Genomic DNA, 16,915 nt, shown 5'->3' with positions numbered 1-16,915 from the left:
GAAGAGTGCAGAATAAACGAGGCAAATGGCCTTCCCTGTCCTCCATTTCCATGTCAAGAGGCTCCCACCACAATTCTGTCTTTAAATGAATATCAGTTGAATGTTGAACCCGGGAAACCAGAGACAAAAGTAGGGAGGGAAGGAGGTAAAGTTTTGCCTTTTTTGACTACCCTTATAAATGAACTTACGCGGAATAAGTGTAACAGCTCAACTCCACCGCTAGCAAATTGTTGGAGAGGGGAACAAAACATTATTTATAAGGGCGTGGAAATCTCTCTCTTGTAGACACGTTTTAAAAACCTTGAAGGGAAGCCTGAAAGAAAAAGTGTAAAAAGGACAATATCGGCTAGCAGTGGGCTTGGGTTGTTACAAATGGTATCAGAACTAAACACCGGGCAGTGTACCAGCAAGAACATTGGGCCCCAAAAGGAGTGGATTGTGAGATCCCACATCAATTGGAGATGAGAACAAACATTCTTTATAAGGATGTGGAAACCTCTCCTTAGCAAACACGTTTTAAAAACCTTGAGATAAACCCCGAAAGTTAAAGTCCAAAGAAGACAATATCTGTTAGCGGTGAGCTTACAAAATATGACAGTGAGATGAGATGGATCAAAGTTCTTATCTTTTTCTCCTTACAGGCAAAGCATGATAAGTTAAAAGGACAAAGAATCAACCTCTCTAAGTCTTGAAGGCATAGCCGTTCGAGAAGATTTATGGGTAAGAACCGGAACCAGAACCTCCCACATCGGTTACGGGATGTTTCGTAATATTGTACCAAGATTTGTCTTCTTAATGTTAGTTATATAGAAGAACATAACTGGTTCCACAAAGGATAAGGAAAGAGCCATTAGGGGCAATATGCTTCGCTCATTTAGTTCTTGGTTATTTTGGCTGTTTCTGAAATCTAACTTACAGGAAAATTTGATCTATTCTAATGGTCATGTTCCTACGTTCTGACTAAGCGTTTCAAACAAAAGACCAGTTCATAAACATGAAGCAAATACAGTGAGCGTTTTCTTCTTCATTCAAAACCTTCCATGCCACAGCTTTCTCGTAGGATATTGCCCTTCCCATGCTTGACAAGCAAATACCCCCTTGAAGGCAAATGAAGCCCTGACAAAAAGAACATAGATCATTCAAAGAGCATGATTTGATACACTTAAAGAGCTTCTATTCATTTGGTCATCATTGGATTGGTAGGGAAAGAGGGGATTCGTTTGCTATACCTGCTCCATTATCCGTGGGAACTCTGAGGCTAAAGTTTTCTTTCCATTATCATCAAAAATTTTCTCCAAAGTAATGTCTTGGAGAGCCACCAAGGTCGTCTCGAGCATGTCGAGTCCAGATTGATTAGCAAATGTGAAATTTGGCAAGGCCTGCATGCATGTTCATAATAGGATATAACTTCATGTACAAACAAATTGCAATATTAAAAGAAAGAGTTTAAAACATACCTGCAAAGAGCAGCACATGACTGCATCTGAGTGATGCCAAAGGGATTTGAGAACGGATTCTCGTCCTTCATTTTTCAGTAATTCCATGCCCATAAAGCACCTGTACGGGTCGATAAAATTAGATTGGAACACCGTCGATATTCAGATATTTTCACGTTCTATCAATTAGGATGAATTTTTTAGTTCAAGGAGCTTGTAATTAGGGAAGCAATATTTGAATACCTATAGCTTTGAGAGATCCAAAGAGCAAGCGTTTGTGCTTCAGGAGCACCAGCTGGTGTCTGAAGGTTAGCATGAGGACTGAAATTCGAAGGCGAAAGAGCCAGCGCCACCCTCTGAACAGATGCTATAACGCTCCGGACATACTGCCGTGCCATTGCTGCTACATTATCTTGAAGGTGAACATCAAATACAAATTGGAATGCAATTGTCATCACAGATTTTGATTTTCCTGATTGACCAGCACAGTTTCCAGAAGCTCTATTCCCAGCAGGTCCAACGTCAAGAGCCGAAGCAAGATCAAGCGTGCGGTATGGACTTGAAGCATCCTGCAGCATTAGCAAATGTACAAATTTGATATCAAAATTAATACAATTGAAAAGAATAGGAGAAAAAAAGGAGATTTAATATACGTGTTTACCATGCCAGAATCGAGAGGAATGATGCGGAAGCCAGATGGTAGAATCGGTGCATCATCGGAAAAAGAGGCGTCAATCGGAGCAAAGATGAGTTCAGCAGAAGTACCAACCGTATTCTCGTCCACACCGTTGCAAAGCTGGGAGCAGAGCACCATAAGTATCCATCCAAGCTTTATAATATGGGAGGTTCTAGCTTAAAGAAAATACTACTTACTTGGAGGAGGAAGATGTCACCAGGCATGAGTTTATCGTCTCTGTAGTGGCTCACGTTTTCGAATTTAACAACTTCCATAAACTGTTTCCAGAAAGAAAATTTAAATCAATATTTTAAAATCACAAATCAAAGTAGGCAAATAGGTTATCTTATTATAACAGCTCAAGCCCACGGCTAGCAGATATTGTCCTCTTTGGATTTCCCTTTCGAGCTTCCCCTCAAGGTTTTTAAAACGTGTCTACTAGAGAGAGGTTTCCACACTCATATAAGGAATGCTTCGTTCTCTTCTCCAACCAATGTGAGACCTCACACTTATCCAAAAAATCGTTACGTTTAAACGGTAGAATAAACGGTACTTGCCTCTTCATGCTCAACCGTTTGTGCCAAGGGAAGAATAATCTGACCCCCAAAAGTTCCAGCATGAGACCCTGGTAAACCACACTGGCCGGTCTTAATTGCTGCAGCTGAGTAGGCATCAATACTGCTGTCGGCCCATTCTGAACGGTGTTCTCTCAAGAACCTAATGAGCATTGCTGGAGTGACATTCTACAAATTTAAAAATAATAGAACGTTTTCAATTCCTGATCATGATCTAGATGTCAGCTAGCAAGCAAAACATTTACCTGTAATAGCATCGATGCTTTCGCACAAAGCACGGCGTTGCTCATAGATGGAAAGCCATTAGAATATGAAATATTTGCACCCATCATTGTCTTGCCATGAGACATGTTTACAAGAAGTGTAACATCATCAATGCCATCATTTTCTAACAAAGACCATCCCTCGTCTGTAAACCCGTTTACTGCTTCGTTGAAACCTCTGCACAGAAGAATCCATTAAACACAATTTAAAAGAAGAAGAAGAAGAAGCTAAGACAGGTACTCTCGAGCCATAATCATCATATTTACCTGCTCAATTTCTGACTAAGAGCACGAAGAGCAGCAGGCCTTCTTCCCCAACCAGTAACATTTGGTTGAGAAACTTCTTGTGAAATCTGTCTCAACAAGCGTAATGCCTGATCCAAAATAACGAAAATTTTATCGCTATGTTGGGGATATAATCTTCAAAGTTACTTGAACTTTCAATGTCCAATTTTAAAGGACTTACTGCCATTGTGTTCTTCTGAGCAAGCAGAGTAGATGACTTGTATAATGGCCGCAACACTTCAGGCACGCTCCATGGCTATGTTCATGTAAACAATGGGTGAATTTATAGATATGAATATCAGAAGCTAAGCATGAGTGTGCTTTAAATACAGAGAAGTTTCACATACTTCTAAGTCCATGTGATCAACTATATGGATTATTGATCCACCACCTTCACAAGGTCTTATCAAATACCCACTTGATAGCATTTCTGCTCTTACAAAGTTCTGTACTGGAGGCATGCTTGGACCATTTTGGGTATTGTTAAGAGATCTTTCACAGACCTAAAATGCATAATACAAGCATGTTAGCTCCTCCAAAACAGCACAAGCAATTTCCAATGCGAGGTATTCACCTACCACAAGACTGCCATCCTCCAAAACCGATGTGTAGCGCAGCAGCCAGAAATCACGAGCAGGTGCCAAAGTAGTAGGTGCATAGAGCTGAATCAAATAAACACATGCTTCGTTTATTTTTTCTTGCAAAGTCTGCAAAATTGTACAAAAAATCTACCATCTAGTAGCAGCCAACCTGCATGTACAGAAGCTCAATGGTTCCTCCATTTCCAGTAGATAGGACATTTAGAACATCAACGGCACGGCAATCTCGAAACCAAGAAGGCCAATCTTTAAGAATTTCAGCCACCTTCACAAAACAATATAAGTCATATATACTCAACTTCATGCTACATTGGACAAATAGTTAAGTTTATTATGTTTAGAAGCACTTACTCTTGTGGGTTCAAGACCCACAAGCCCACATGCACGAGCAGCAACTCCAGTGCAACCATGAGAAATAGCAACGATTCCAATGGAATCCGGACCAGGCTGCTCACAACAGATGTTTAGAAAGGTCAGAAATTTTATGTTCCTTATCCTGTTGATATCATTTTTAAAACAACGCATGATCTTTGCTGAGCAGTGGTATTAAAATTTACAACTCCATTACACAAATGTAATAAAGCTTGCTCTTTTGGCTTCCTTGAGAAGCGAAAGTACAGATGAGATGTGACATTCGCAGATGAAAGTATGAGACAACAGAGCATTATTTTCAAAAGGTTTGGCATGTTTCTTAAAAGATTAGTAAAGTTTCTGTCGCTTAATTTGTTAATACAGATTGAAGCATAAAGCAAAAAAGAGGAAGTAACCTTCATCCCAGGCATTTGGACCCACTCCACAGCAGTTCCAGTAGCCTTTGAAAGAAACTCTGCTAAAGTCTCCTCCGCAATGGACAACAGTCTGCATAACGGAAAGCACAATTTGTAACACCAGGACAAGAAGAACGGCATGCATCAATGCACAAGAAGAAGAAGAACAGCCAATTCTACTAACCCTGCGGGACTGGCATCCTTTGGTGGATGCGGTGGAGTCAAATTCTGCTGACCACTTGTCACCACAGACTCGCAACTTGTGTCAGTGGTGGCTAGGGTCGCCTGCAGGATGAACAAATTATATGAACAATCGTTGTCTTACCCACTAACAAGAAACTTCCATTGATCATGTTCTTCAAATCAGCAAGTATTTTAAATTCGTGGAGGAAAGCTCTTACATTCTGGGTCTGTTGACGAAAATAGCTGTTCTCATACACAAGCTGTGACACTTGTTTCTGCAACCTATCATTTTCCTCCATTAGAAGTCGATTCATAGCCGTCAGCTTCCTGTTCACAGTCTGCAAACGGGATGCCTCCTTCCTCTGCTTCTCTCTACATCTGTACAATTGAAAACATTGGGTATTCGATTTTCAAAAGTGGAACCCATTTGAAACCCAGAACGGAAACAATTAGAAAGAAGAAAATACCTCCGGTTTTGGAACCAAACTTTGATCTGCTTGAGTTCGATGTCGGAGAGAATTGGGCACTCCCGAATGAGCTGCTGGCGGCGCATAGAACTGGGTTTTGGGCATTCATAATAGAGCCTCTCAAGAGCTTCGACTTGCTCAGGTGTGTACCTAACATACTTCCCATTATCCAAGCTGCTGATCTTGGTAGCAGAATCCTTGCAGGCGGAAGTGACAGCCATCATCCCCACTTGAAATTCCCTCAGAGACAAAACAACAAACACCTTGCAGAGTATGAAAGAGAGACCCTTCTGGTTTCCGTTCCCTCCAAGTCATATAAGACACGGTTTGGGCATACTGGTGGAAAGATCCCGAAATGGTAGCTTCTTAAAGAACAGGGACAGGATTGATGGGGATTTGAGTTGTTTGTGGTAGTATTGTAATGGGAAATGAAGAAGAAGGAAGAGAAGAGAAATGGGGATATAAAAGGGAAGGCTTTGATTGTGAACAAAGATTGGGTGAGGAGGGAAACAAAAATCCCAACGGAAAAGACACATACAAAGCTTCCGCACTTCACTCATAAAACTGCGCTCTCTTCCTTTTTGAAGATGCTATCCACTTGCCTGCTCAAATACTAATTGAACTCTTCCGGTTCCTAATCCAAATATTATCTGTTTTGACCGGATACATATGACTATTAGACTTACGATTCTCATATCATTTTTTCGTTAATCTCACAAATTTCACACCATTAACTACTTTAGCTTATTATGTGTAGTCATCAGACTCACGATTTTTACACTCTTATAAAAAATGTTACGTTCTCACAATATTAAAACGCGTTTTTTCACACCATTGTCCGCTTTGACCAATTACATATAGCTTTCAGTTTCACTATTCTCATATCCTTATATAAGAAATAATTCATTCTCAGGCAAATAATTTAAAAAAAAAATGAAAAGTTTTTTAACTTTTAAAAATACTAAAAAAAAAAAGTTGTGATAGTATTCTATATTCAAAATATTCAAGTTGATGATATATATTTTATCCATAGTTAAATACTCAGTATTTGGTATGAACTTAAAGCATTTGATTTTATAACTCCGACAATGAAGCGATTGAATTTTGATGGTAAAAACATGTCACAAAGTGGTAATAACATGTCACCATTATTATGTGTTTATACATATTAAAAGTAATAATTATGAGATGAATTCACCTAACTTTTGTTGAATTAACCCTAATTATAAATGCAACACAGCCACAGCCACAGCCACCCCTTGATTGTTGGGTCATTAACCAAATAATAATGGCAGACCAAACCAAATGCTGCTTTGATTATTATTATTATTTTAGGTCAAATTAAAAACGAAAAGAAAACAAAAAATTACTTTTGTAATTTGCATATCCTAATCTCACCGTAAAAGCAGGGCTCTAAGTTAATATAAAAATTTGTGGGCCGCAGAAGGAAGACCCCACCACTTTCCAACTATTTTATTTTTATTTCTCAAACTTTTTTTTTAATAAAAAAATTCTTACTTGCTTTACCTATTTATATATTTATTATTTTCCAAATCAAAAGAGGGCAACTTGATCTGTGGTTATTATTTTAAAATAATCTTACGCAAAAGCTATCTAGTTGTCCTTCTAACTTCTAAATAAATAAATATATATTAAATTAATGCTATTATAATTTCGTCTTTTGAATAAATTATTTGCAAATTACAATTTTCAACAATTAAAGGGAGAAAATGCAAAATAAGAATTAAAAAAAGGGAAGAAAAACAGGGAAGAACGTGAGGATAGAATGTGGACCACACGTGTGGACCCAAGAAAAATGTGGGGCCACCACGCGTGACTCGCTTCACTTTATAATCGTGCTCCCAATACTAATACAAAAGCGGTGCGTTTAGACAGAAAAACATCCCACCTGGGACTAATAAAAATTTGTAATTTATTAATTATTATTTAATTGGGGTGAATTTTTATACAAATGGGGGAAAACTACGGTGCGGCGCACGTATCATACACCTGGGACCACTGCGTGTCGCATCTTTCGGCGTATCAGAGTTTGCGCCAAAAGCAGAAGGGACATTCTTATGGGAAAGTGGGACCTCGTGTTTCTTCACCGGATGCCACGGTGGGGATGGGGGGGTGAAAACCCCAAAATACCCTTTTAAGGATTTAAATCAATATATATTATAAAACAATAAATATTTTGGTAAAAATTAATGTTCCTTAATCGCCTAACAACGTAGGCAGAATTTTATGTTCCCTTTGTCTCCCTCCTTGGGGCTATTCAAATTGGTAGCCCTCTTTACAGTCTACAACGATGAGGAAATCCTTTTAACTCTTTGGTTTGGTTTGGTTTGGATTAAAAAGGGTAAGTTATAGGATGCTGAAAACAGCAGGCAAATCCTGGGGGGCACGCCGAATCAAGACTTTTGCTTTGCTTTTACCCTACATCGCCAAGCACAACTCCACCAGGACACTGTTCCCTAAGAGTTACAGTGCCAGTTACAGGCCATGTGCGGCCGAGCGTGCTCAATCTTCTACCCTTTTGCCTAACCTCTTAATCATTTGGTATTATTTACTTACACAACTCTTTCTCATCGCCCCGCCGCCGCTCTCGCCCTTCCATTTTTACTGCTCGTTTTGGTCTCTTCTTTTTTTTTTTTTTTCCTTTCACGCGCTCCCTTCGCGTGCTTCCTAGGATTTGGTTCCTTCCTCCTCCTTCCTAGGTTTGTTCAAATGATTGGTGACGTTTCAATCTTTATACATTTGTTCGTTTTCCATTAAAGGTTTAGGCATTTAATATTATAGGTCTCATACAATTATTAAATACAAAGTAGTACTAGAAACTTACCTCCAAACGTGGCTGTCAAGAAATGCTCATCCAAGTATGAACCGAGCAGAACCCTCTGCTGCGCATGCTACTTTGATTGCAGAAACCGGATTCCAACCTGCGACAACTAAGAACAGTCCTGCAAGCTTAGATCTGTATGGTCAGAAACTTCACTCATAAATAATATTCGAACATGATTTCAGTTACCAAGATTCACAGTCACAGACAAGATTTCAGTAACAAATGATCAAATTTGTTCGATTGTTCAGTTCGAACTCTGACCACAGATATAAACAGTTGAAGCAATTGATACGTTTTTTGTGGTATTCATCCAAGCAAAACTTTTAAGAACCAACAAACGTAGCAATCATTATAACCCACTAACTAATTTTTCTTGACCTTCGGCTAGCTAAAAATTAAAACCGACCAAGTTACTTTCAGACAAACCAATGTTTGTAAGTTGGCCAAAATGTTATTCTAAATCATTGATCTTTAACGTGTTCTTAAAGGTGGTGAAAATACACGACAATTGAAGTTATAACCAAAAAAAAAAAACCTTAGGCATGTGAACAGAGATAGTGCCCAATTAATCATCTTATCTTTTGCCTGTTACAAACTGCCAAGTATGCCTCGTGACGTCTTCCCATACCAAGTCAAGAACAAACAAAATCAAAATGACTTATTGAATACGACAGTGACAAGAGGATTGCCAATCAACTTAATCTTAAAATTTTGCTAGTGATAAGATAGATTAGGTAAAGATATGATATTTATAACCTAACATAGTCAAATAATAGTGGCTATCATTGAATTTTCAGTATTTATAACTGAGGGTGATTCCACAGGAAGTTTTCGGTCCACCCGGCAACTTGGAATCCCATATATTTACTCAGGTTCTGCATCAGTAAGTATACAACTTTACAGAAATCTCATTCTTCTGTGGCCTAAAATTACAAACTTTGGACTGAAATGTCATTGCAAGTTTATAATCAAGCTTGTAATTCGAGCCCATTACATAACTGAAATCAAAACATGATCGAATTCACTTCTCTTTGTGCATACAGTAACAACACATTGATCCCATGAAGCGATAAAGAAAGCAGATAAGCTCGTTGAAAGAAACACAACCTGTGCTATTTTCCATATACATACTCAAGTAGGCGTCGATCAAGGTCGAAATGTCTACAAAGAAGTCGCTGCAACAAGAAAGAAACAAGATGTTAAAAATAGTCTTATTGGATCACGGAAAGAAGCCGACTCAATCTATTATTGACACATTAATTGAACACCCCCCCTCGCATATGTTGAAAACCTATAGAATCAAACCCAATAAATATGGGACATATGTGAGATCCTACCTCGGTTGGAGAGAGAAAAGAAACATTTCTTATAAAGGTGTGGAAACCTCTCCCTAATAGACGTGTTTTAAAACCTCGAAGAGAAAGTCCAAAGAGGACAATATTTGCTAGCGGTGGGCTTAGGCTATTAGAAATAGTATTAGAGCTAGAAACTGGGTGGTGTGCCAGCGTAGACGCTGGGCCTCCAAAGGAGATGGATTGTGAAATTCCACATCAGTTGGAGAGGGGAACAAAACATTCCTTATAAGGGTCTAGAAACTTCTTCCTAATAGACGCGTTTTAAGCCCTCGAAGGGAAAGCCAAAAGAGGACAATATCTGCTAGCGGTAGGACTGGGCTGTTATAAATGGTATCAAAGCCAGATACCGATGGTGTTCCAGCGAGGACGCTGAGCCTCCAAGGCAGGTGGATTGTGAGATCTCACATCGGTGGAGTGGGGAACGAAGTATTCCTCACAAGGATGTAGAAACTACTCTCTAATAGACGCATTTTAAAAGCATGAGGGGAAGACCTTGAAGGGAAAGCCCAAAGAGGACAATGTCAGATGGCGGTAGGCTTGGGTGGTTACAAAAGCATTTCTTAGAAGGGTGTGAAAATCTATTCCTAATAGACACGTTTTAAAACCTTAAGGGGAAGCCCTAAAAAGAAAAGCCCAAAGACAATATTTGCTAGCAACGGGTTTGACCTGTTACAACATAATTCTATTAACAGGCATCCCTTTATGAGGAAAAGAAATGGCATCAATAAATACTCTACATGAACTAATGCAAGCATGTTGTCTTCTCCGTTTGAGGAAAATTATCTAAATGTGAACGTCCAAAAACATTAAGACCATTACAAAATGAAGGTTACCTTGGTTATTGGAGGGTATGATTTTAATTCCAAATTCAAATCTGGAAGGCGAGCAATCTCGGCTGCATTCTCAAATAAGATATAGGTGGGAAGCTGGTTCATACTCCCTATTAAATTCATTTGCACGTAGTAAAACATTCCGATTGCTTAGTCATTACAAAACTGAAAAACAACATTCAAATTCAGAATGAAAATAAAAAACAATTACCACCAAGTGAAATCCCAAATTTCTCAGCAACATTTGGAAAGAGCCCAAGATCAACTACTCCGAATGATAGATGTTTATTTGAATATCTGCTTAAGGAGATGTGAATACGCATGTAAGCTACTTAAGCAATAGTGTGGTTATATGCAAATAAAAAATTTTAGAACTTCAAAAACAATATCGGTGTTTCATATCATGGAGCTGATCTAGCAGTCCTAAAGAGTTAAAATTTCCAGGACTTCATATGTGAACATGAAAAAACTTCTAAATTGAATTCAGCAGAAAACACCAAAAATAGATGATAAGAAAAAATTACTAATGCATAACTTCTACATATATAAAGTCTCCTCTCCCTGAATCCATCCACACAGTAAAAGAAAAAGTACTCACGTAACTGCCAGCTCAGGCAAACATCTACTATATCGTATGCAATCAGCTGAGAAGGAAACACGAAACTCAACCTGGCAATTTAGGAAAGGATCCATTAAACACTGAAGAAAATCAAGAAAAAGAGTTCTGCATACATGATAAAATGACATACAGATTATAAACATTTAAACTTGCCAATATTGTCTCTATAACATAATAGAAATAGTTACTCAAAAGTTAAAATTTTGGAGCACGGATTTGCAGAGGTGGAAACTTGATTTCTAGAAATAAAGTAAATTCAAATCAATAGTTTCTATTAAACGTCCAAAAAAAGGAAAAGGAACCTAATTTATGTTTCATTATTAGTTACTGTGGGATTTGTCTTTGAACTTTGGCTTACCGATTGGTTTGCCAAGTACTATTGTCTTTTGACTTTAGTAAAACAACCTGTTTACCAGTTGTTCTTTAGTTGGTTCGTTTGCATAAACAGGCAGCAGTAACCAACTCAAATCATCAATAAAATCACTTTGAACTCTTGCAGATTTGATACCTCACTTGTTAGCACAATAAATGTCTTAGACCCTAGTTGCACAAAGTCAATATGAGTCCAACATTTCTTATACACGCACTGAACACTTGTTAAGCATTCTAAATAGATATGTATTAGTGTAGGGCAAAATCTGTGAGAGAAATATATCAATCAAACTCCTTTTTTAAGTATATAAATGCATAAACTTATTGCCTTGGAGTTTCCTTCTTATATAAAAAGGATATGCAGATTTTTTAAGAAGGTTGTTTTAATAAATGTATCATTGTCGTGTCTATGTCCTAGATTTTTAAAAATGACATGTCAATGTATCAGTATCATGTCGAATCTATCCATATTTGTGTTAGGTGACTATCATGACTTGAACTCATTTCTTGCAAGTCCTTTATTGTTTACATGGCACCTTCTGATCACTAGGCCAACCTATTGTGATTAACAATCATTCACTTATTTGAATCGTCTAGCAAGGCTTCAAATGTATAGATTGTAGATTTATAAAATCCCGAGAGCAAATGCCATTTCAAGTTTCATCATGAAACTTCCCATATTGTTAAGTGAGTTTGTCTGACAAATAAATTCTTCTATATGAATTTTGTACTCTCGCTCTCTCTCAAGCTGCAAACTAAAAATAATTTAAGAAGTACATTAATTTCCTGCCTCAAAATGTTGCGTTGAAAACACTTACTACTACTGCATTTAGTTTTATTTCCATTAGAGAATAGTTGCAAGAAGAAATGCGTAGCGTCTCAAAATTTTGGAGCAATACGAGAAATAGGTAAAGAGAGTGCAGAATGAACCAGCCAGAATCTTGACTTGTTGTTCCCCTCAGTCAGCAAGGATTCCAGCTGCAGTGGAGTTAACTTACTGCAGGTATCTACAGAAAGGATTTTGACAGGAAAGAAAAGAGAATAAGAATATAATGTACTAGACTTGCAAGACAATAATTTGGTTGTACAAGGCTTTGGTAAGATCCCCAGGAGAGTTAAATGAGAAAACGAAGTTGGAAGGTAAACTTAGTCTTATTTCAAACCTGATCCTTGGTAGACAGGTTGTTGAGTAAAAACGTATATCCCTAAGGAACAGAAAATAGCAAACTATCATATCAAAATTGATCAAACTATCAGGATCAAATTTCTTAAACCATCAGTAAAATTATGGGAACAACGTTGACTACAACAAAATAAAAAAAAAAACAATAATAAATAACTCTCACCTGCAAACACAATTACATACCAAACTGCAAGGTGATAATCCATCATAGAAGCGAGGGCAACAAGAAAACCCTGAATGAATTAGAACCAGGACAATGGATCACTGAGCAAAGATATTAAAAAGGACCCGCTCCAACCAAATAGGACCAGAGTGAAACTACAGGAACAACATCAAACTCTCTCTGTGCAGCAGAGCAACGCATAGTCCACAGTTCGCTTGCGATTAATGTCAGATCAATACTCATCATAAAAAAAAATTGCTAATCCACGACCAAAGGAGTAACTACCTTAACATAAAGCAGCATATCGGCAGTAAAGGCCTCCGGCGTCTCTCTTCTCACCATCTGCCGTAAAAATGCAATCAGTAATAGAAATTAGCTGCTGAAGCATCATTCAAGAACTAATACTCATATCTCCCAAATATCAATAGACGTAAAAATTTGAAGTAATCGAAACGAAAGCATTCAACTCTATTGACCCTAAAAAAAAAGAAATTAAACTACTAATATCAGATGCGGAAGATACCTTAAGCATAAAGAAAATCAGAAACACCAGAATCGCTTGCATCTCCTACGAGGTGAAAGATGAAAACAACATAAGGAATTAGGTAAACCGAGAAATAAAAGGTACATACTGTATAAACAAGAGAAAAAACAGCAACAAAGAATCATAACAAACTGGAGAAGTAAGGATCAATACCCGGCAAAAGAGAAGATGCATGTTCTTACATGAGAGTACATGAGCAGCAGAACTTCGAATCACAAAATAGGAAAAAAAGGCTAGAAAATGGGAGAGATAGTAGGGCTCAGTCAGCATTAGATTCAGCCACTCCCCCGGTCGAAAGTTTCTGAACTCCTTCTTCTCCACCATGGCGTTTCACCGTATCAGACTCGTGGAGATTCCTGCAATTACAAAGATCGAACACCAGTGATTGATGGCGGTAGCGCGTAAGACGCGGTGGTTTCAACGTCGAGGGAAGGACTTGGTGGAAAATAAACGACGAAGGTATAATGGGGCGAGTATAGCGGTAGCGGCCCACATTATCCCTAATTTGGGCTGAGTGTAACCCATAAATAAAGTTTGTGGGGTTTGGGCCTACTGGACTCTAATCCAGTCCAATTATTAATATATAATGGGAAATAATAGTGATAAAAAGTTGAAATTGGGGAGGGAGTGGGTGGTGTGAAATAAAGTCCCACATGGAGTTGGAGACAAGCAAGCTGCGCAGAACCGACGTCTCAACCCCCCATGTGAGTACAGCCGCCTAGCCGCGAGAGAAGGTGGAGGGAAAATGAGTATGGAAGATGGGAGTCGATAGTCATCGACGTGTCTTACTACCTCACTCGTTCAAGATTAAGGGGTTGATCATGAACAATATCACACCATTGTGGAGGGTCATGTTTTTTAACATCGCTCCCTCACATGGTTCTGCAAGATCTTAAGTTGTTGGTTGGAGAAGAGGACAAAACATGTTTTTATAAGGGTGTGGAAACCTTTATGTAGCAGACGCATTTTAAAAATTTGAGATTTGAGTATTACAAATGGTATCAGAGCTAAATATCGGGTACTGTGCCAACGAGGACACTAAGCCCGAAGGGGGTGGAGATCAAATAGTGTGGTAGGTGGGCCAACGAAGACGCAAAGCCCTGAAAGATGGTAGACATCGGGAAGTGTATTAGTGTGAACGCTAGACTCCAAAAGGGGTGGATGTGAGATCTTACGTCAGTTGGTTGGAGAGAGGAGCAAATGTCGGTGAAGAAGCTAAAAATGATAATATCTACTAGTGAAGTGTTTAGATGGTCACCCGTGTCTTACCCAAAGAAAACGCACCGTATTGGGGTCAAGTTATTTATTAATATACATGGGAGGGGAGAGAAATAGATGGAGAAGAGAGGAGGCACCGCCAGTTTTGGGCTTGGATGCAATGAGTCACATGCATGGGTGAGATCACGTGCAAAATTGGACCCCACACACACCTCCCTCCCATACTCCTCTTATTTATTTCTTTATTTAATCAATTAAAAAAAAAAAAAAAAAGAGTAACAAATTGAGGAATAGGGTTGGGAGAGGACCTTATCCACTGCCCCTGCCCGAAGAAGAAGAAGAAGAAGAAGAGGAGGAGTCGTAGTGTGGCGTAGGGATTAAAAATCACAGAGCAGAGGGCCCCGCTGAACAGCCTCGCAGTCCTTCAATTCTGGATGTCTGCCACGTGTCGTGATGGCCGACAGTTTAAACATCACCTTCCATTCAGGTAATTTTAACGTACCTCACCTTCACCTCCCGTACTTTTCCCCTTCCCGCTTCTTTCTTATCTTTTCTTACTCCTCCGCCACCACCACCACCACCGCCTCCTCCGCCTCCTCCTTCCTTTGATCTATCTCCATCAAAATCCTCCATTTTTTTATACAAATTATTAAAAAATTACTTCTTTCTCTCTCTCTCTCTCTCTCTCTCATCTTACATAGCCATAACTCTTCACGCTTCACTCTCACTTCTCCTTCTCAAACCCTTCGTTTTCTTTCACATTGCTTTCATGGAAGCTCCCCACTATTTCCACCCTGCTTTTTCCACCCAAAACCCACACTCCTCCAATACACTTGAAACCACTGCCGCCGCCGCCGCCGTCGCCGACCATTTCCTTGTCGAAGACCTCCTGGATTTCTCTAATGATGACCATGTCGTCTTCACCGACTCCACTTCCGACAACCAAACCCCCACCTCAACTGATTCCTCCACTCTCACTTTACTCGAACAACCCAACAATGGACACCACAATTATAGCTTCCTCGACGCCAATTTCTCCACCGACCTTGCTGTTCCGGTAATCATCAACATTCTTCATTTCTCTTTCCAATTTTCTTGTGAGAAATCTCTGTAAATTGATGGGTTTTTTTGTTCTTTTTCAATTGCTCTGTTTTTGTGTGGGTTTTTTCCACAGTACGACGACTTAGCAGAGCTCGAATGGCTTTCCAATTTCGTTGAGGATTCTTTCTCCACCGACGACTTGGAGAAGCTGAGTCTGATATCAGGGGTGAATTCCCGGACCGACGACGACGCCGCCGCAAAACCCAGAGAATTTCAAACCGAACTCTCCGCCGGTTTCCACCCCGACATGTCGGTACCGGCGAAAGCCGCTCGTAGCAAGAGGTCTCGGGCATGTATATGGAATTCCAGAGTATCCGTACTCTCCCCCACAAATTCCTCTTCCGAAACCGACGTTGTCGTCACGCTCACGGCTAAGAAAACATCCAAGAAGAAAGAAACCCCCGACGACACGTTGTCCCCCAGCAATGGGGAAGGTCGGAAATGTCTCCATTGCGCCACCGACAAAACGCCTCAGTGGCGAACCGGCCCATTTGGCCCTAAGACCTTGTGTAACGCTTGTGGGGTCCGATACAAATCCGGCCGCCTTGTACCGGAGTATCGACCAGCGGCAAGCCCGACATTCGTGCTGACAAAACACTCCAATTCTCACCGGAAAGTCATGGAACTCCGGCGACAAAAGGAAATGATGAGAGCACAACAACAACATCATCATCATCAACAACAACAACATCTTCATCAAGAGACTATGGAATTCAACCATGCATCCAACAACGACAACGACGATTACTTGATCCACCAACACATAGCGCCCATCTACGAATAGAGAAATGTTTCTCGAATTAGTGGCTAATTATTTGAAAAATCCGATCTAGAGTTACTAAATTTTCATTTCTAACAGCTTAAAATCTGAACTCAGCATACCCATAATCACTTTTCTTAAAGTTTACTCCTTTGTTCTTGTGTAGTTCATCATAATGCATTAGCTTAATCTGGGTTAGAATTTGAATATAGAATTGTGTGAAAGAAAAGAAAAAGGCGATGCCTTGAAGTTGGCGAAAGTACAGAATGGCAGGAAAATTTACTACGGCTGTGGATCTTTTTGCAACAAAAGAGAAGAAAATGGGGCAGCTGAGGAACATGAATGGCAGTAAAATCCGGCTGATCCGATGGCAATGGCGGTTCCAATAGGCCAATATGCAGAGAATGTTGAGGAAAATCTGAGCTTTCCTCTGCCAATTCATTGTACTTTTTACCTTTTTACAGAAACAGAGTCAATCATGTGATAATTGGTAATAATAATATAATAATAATTGATTACTGATTTCAGATTCACTTAAGGATTAATCAATCTTTGGCTCATCACATCACATGCCTATCTTTCTGCACTAACCAATTACTTTCTTCTTCTTCTTTATTATTATAATGAAATTGATTAACACTGAATAAAGCAGACGGGAAGAAAAAAAAAAGAAT

General features: G+C 39.2%; 3 protein-coding genes across 3 annotated transcripts; 1 reads left to right on the top strand and 2 right to left on the bottom strand.

Annotated features, from left to right (window-relative positions):
* Positions 1-713: 713 nt before the first annotated feature.
* Positions 714-5,815, bottom strand: LOC111476749 (homeobox-leucine zipper protein ATHB-8-like). The gene is made up of 18 exons (XM_023120547.1): positions 5,252-5,815; positions 5,003-5,162; positions 4,786-4,886; positions 4,602-4,692; positions 4,186-4,281; positions 3,986-4,099; positions 3,814-3,897; positions 3,583-3,738; positions 3,417-3,491; positions 3,218-3,324; positions 2,933-3,128; positions 2,670-2,855; positions 2,310-2,390; positions 2,098-2,232; positions 1,680-2,005; positions 1,458-1,557; positions 1,230-1,379; positions 714-1,116 (listed from the first exon to the last, which is right to left on the bottom strand). The coding sequence occupies exons 1-18, from the start codon at positions 5,473-5,475 to the stop codon at positions 970-972; spliced, it is 2,529 nt and encodes an 842-aa protein (XP_022976315.1). The 5' UTR covers positions 5,476-5,815; the 3' UTR covers positions 714-969.
* A 3,029-nt stretch (positions 5,816-8,844) lies between these two features.
* On the bottom strand, positions 8,845-13,598 carry LOC111476754 (thioredoxin-related transmembrane protein 2). Its single transcript, XM_023120553.1, has 10 exons — positions 13,316-13,598; positions 13,142-13,186; positions 12,904-12,960; positions 12,619-12,688; positions 12,436-12,477; positions 12,203-12,279; positions 10,880-10,950; positions 10,493-10,578; positions 10,285-10,391; positions 8,845-9,271 (listed from the first exon to the last, which is right to left on the bottom strand). Exons 1-10 carry the CDS (start codon positions 13,484-13,486, stop codon positions 9,209-9,211), a joined length of 789 nt encoding a protein of 262 aa, XP_022976321.1. The 5' UTR covers positions 13,487-13,598; the 3' UTR covers positions 8,845-9,208.
* Positions 13,599-14,955: 1,357 nt separating this feature from the next.
* On the top strand, positions 14,956-16,552 carry LOC111476755 (GATA transcription factor 12-like). Its single transcript, XM_023120554.1, has 2 exons — positions 14,956-15,437; positions 15,555-16,552. The coding sequence occupies exons 1-2, from the start codon at positions 15,150-15,152 to the stop codon at positions 16,263-16,265; spliced, it is 999 nt and encodes a 332-aa protein (XP_022976322.1). The 5' UTR covers positions 14,956-15,149; the 3' UTR covers positions 16,266-16,552.
* The last annotated feature ends 363 nt before the right edge of the window (positions 16,553-16,915 follow it).

Source organism: Cucurbita maxima, unplaced genomic scaffold, assembly GCF_002738345.1.
Source record: "Cucurbita maxima cultivar Rimu unplaced genomic scaffold, Cmax_1.0 Cma_Scf00003, whole genome shotgun sequence".
NCBI classification, from domain to species: domain Eukaryota; kingdom Viridiplantae; phylum Streptophyta; class Magnoliopsida; order Cucurbitales; family Cucurbitaceae; genus Cucurbita; species Cucurbita maxima.
Note: the sequence above shows the minus strand (reverse complement) of the source record. Positions and strands in the feature narration are given on the sequence as shown.

Coding starts and splice junctions, on each gene's coding strand:
- LOC111476749 (XM_023120547.1), bottom strand. CDS start 5,475: ATGATGGCTGTCACTTCCGCCTGCAAGGATTCTGCTACCAAGATCAGC. Junction 4,887..5,002: donor TTCGTCAACAGACCCAGAAT/GTAAGAGCTTTC, acceptor TTCATCCTGCAG/GCGACCCTAGCCACCACTGA. Junction 3,129..3,217: donor CTTAGTCAGAAATTGAGCAG/GTAAATATGATG, acceptor TCTTCTGTGCAG/AGGTTTCAACGAAGCAGTAA.
- LOC111476754 (XM_023120553.1), bottom strand. CDS start 13,486: ATGGTGGAGAAGAAGGAGTTCAGAAACTTTCGACCGGGGGAGTGGCTG. Junction 12,961..13,141: donor TGATTTTCTTTATGCTTAAG/GTATCTTCCGCA, acceptor TTTTTACGGCAG/ATGGTGAGAAGAGAGACGCC. Junction 9,272..10,284: donor CATACCCTCCAATAACCAAG/GTAACCTTCATT, acceptor TTCTTGTTGCAG/CGACTTCTTTGTAGACATTT.
- LOC111476755 (XM_023120554.1), top strand. CDS start 15,150: ATGGAAGCTCCCCACTATTTCCACCCTGCTTTTTCCACCCAAAACCCA. Junction 15,438..15,554: donor CCACCGACCTTGCTGTTCCG/GTAATCATCAAC, acceptor TTTTTTCCACAG/TACGACGACTTAGCAGAGCT.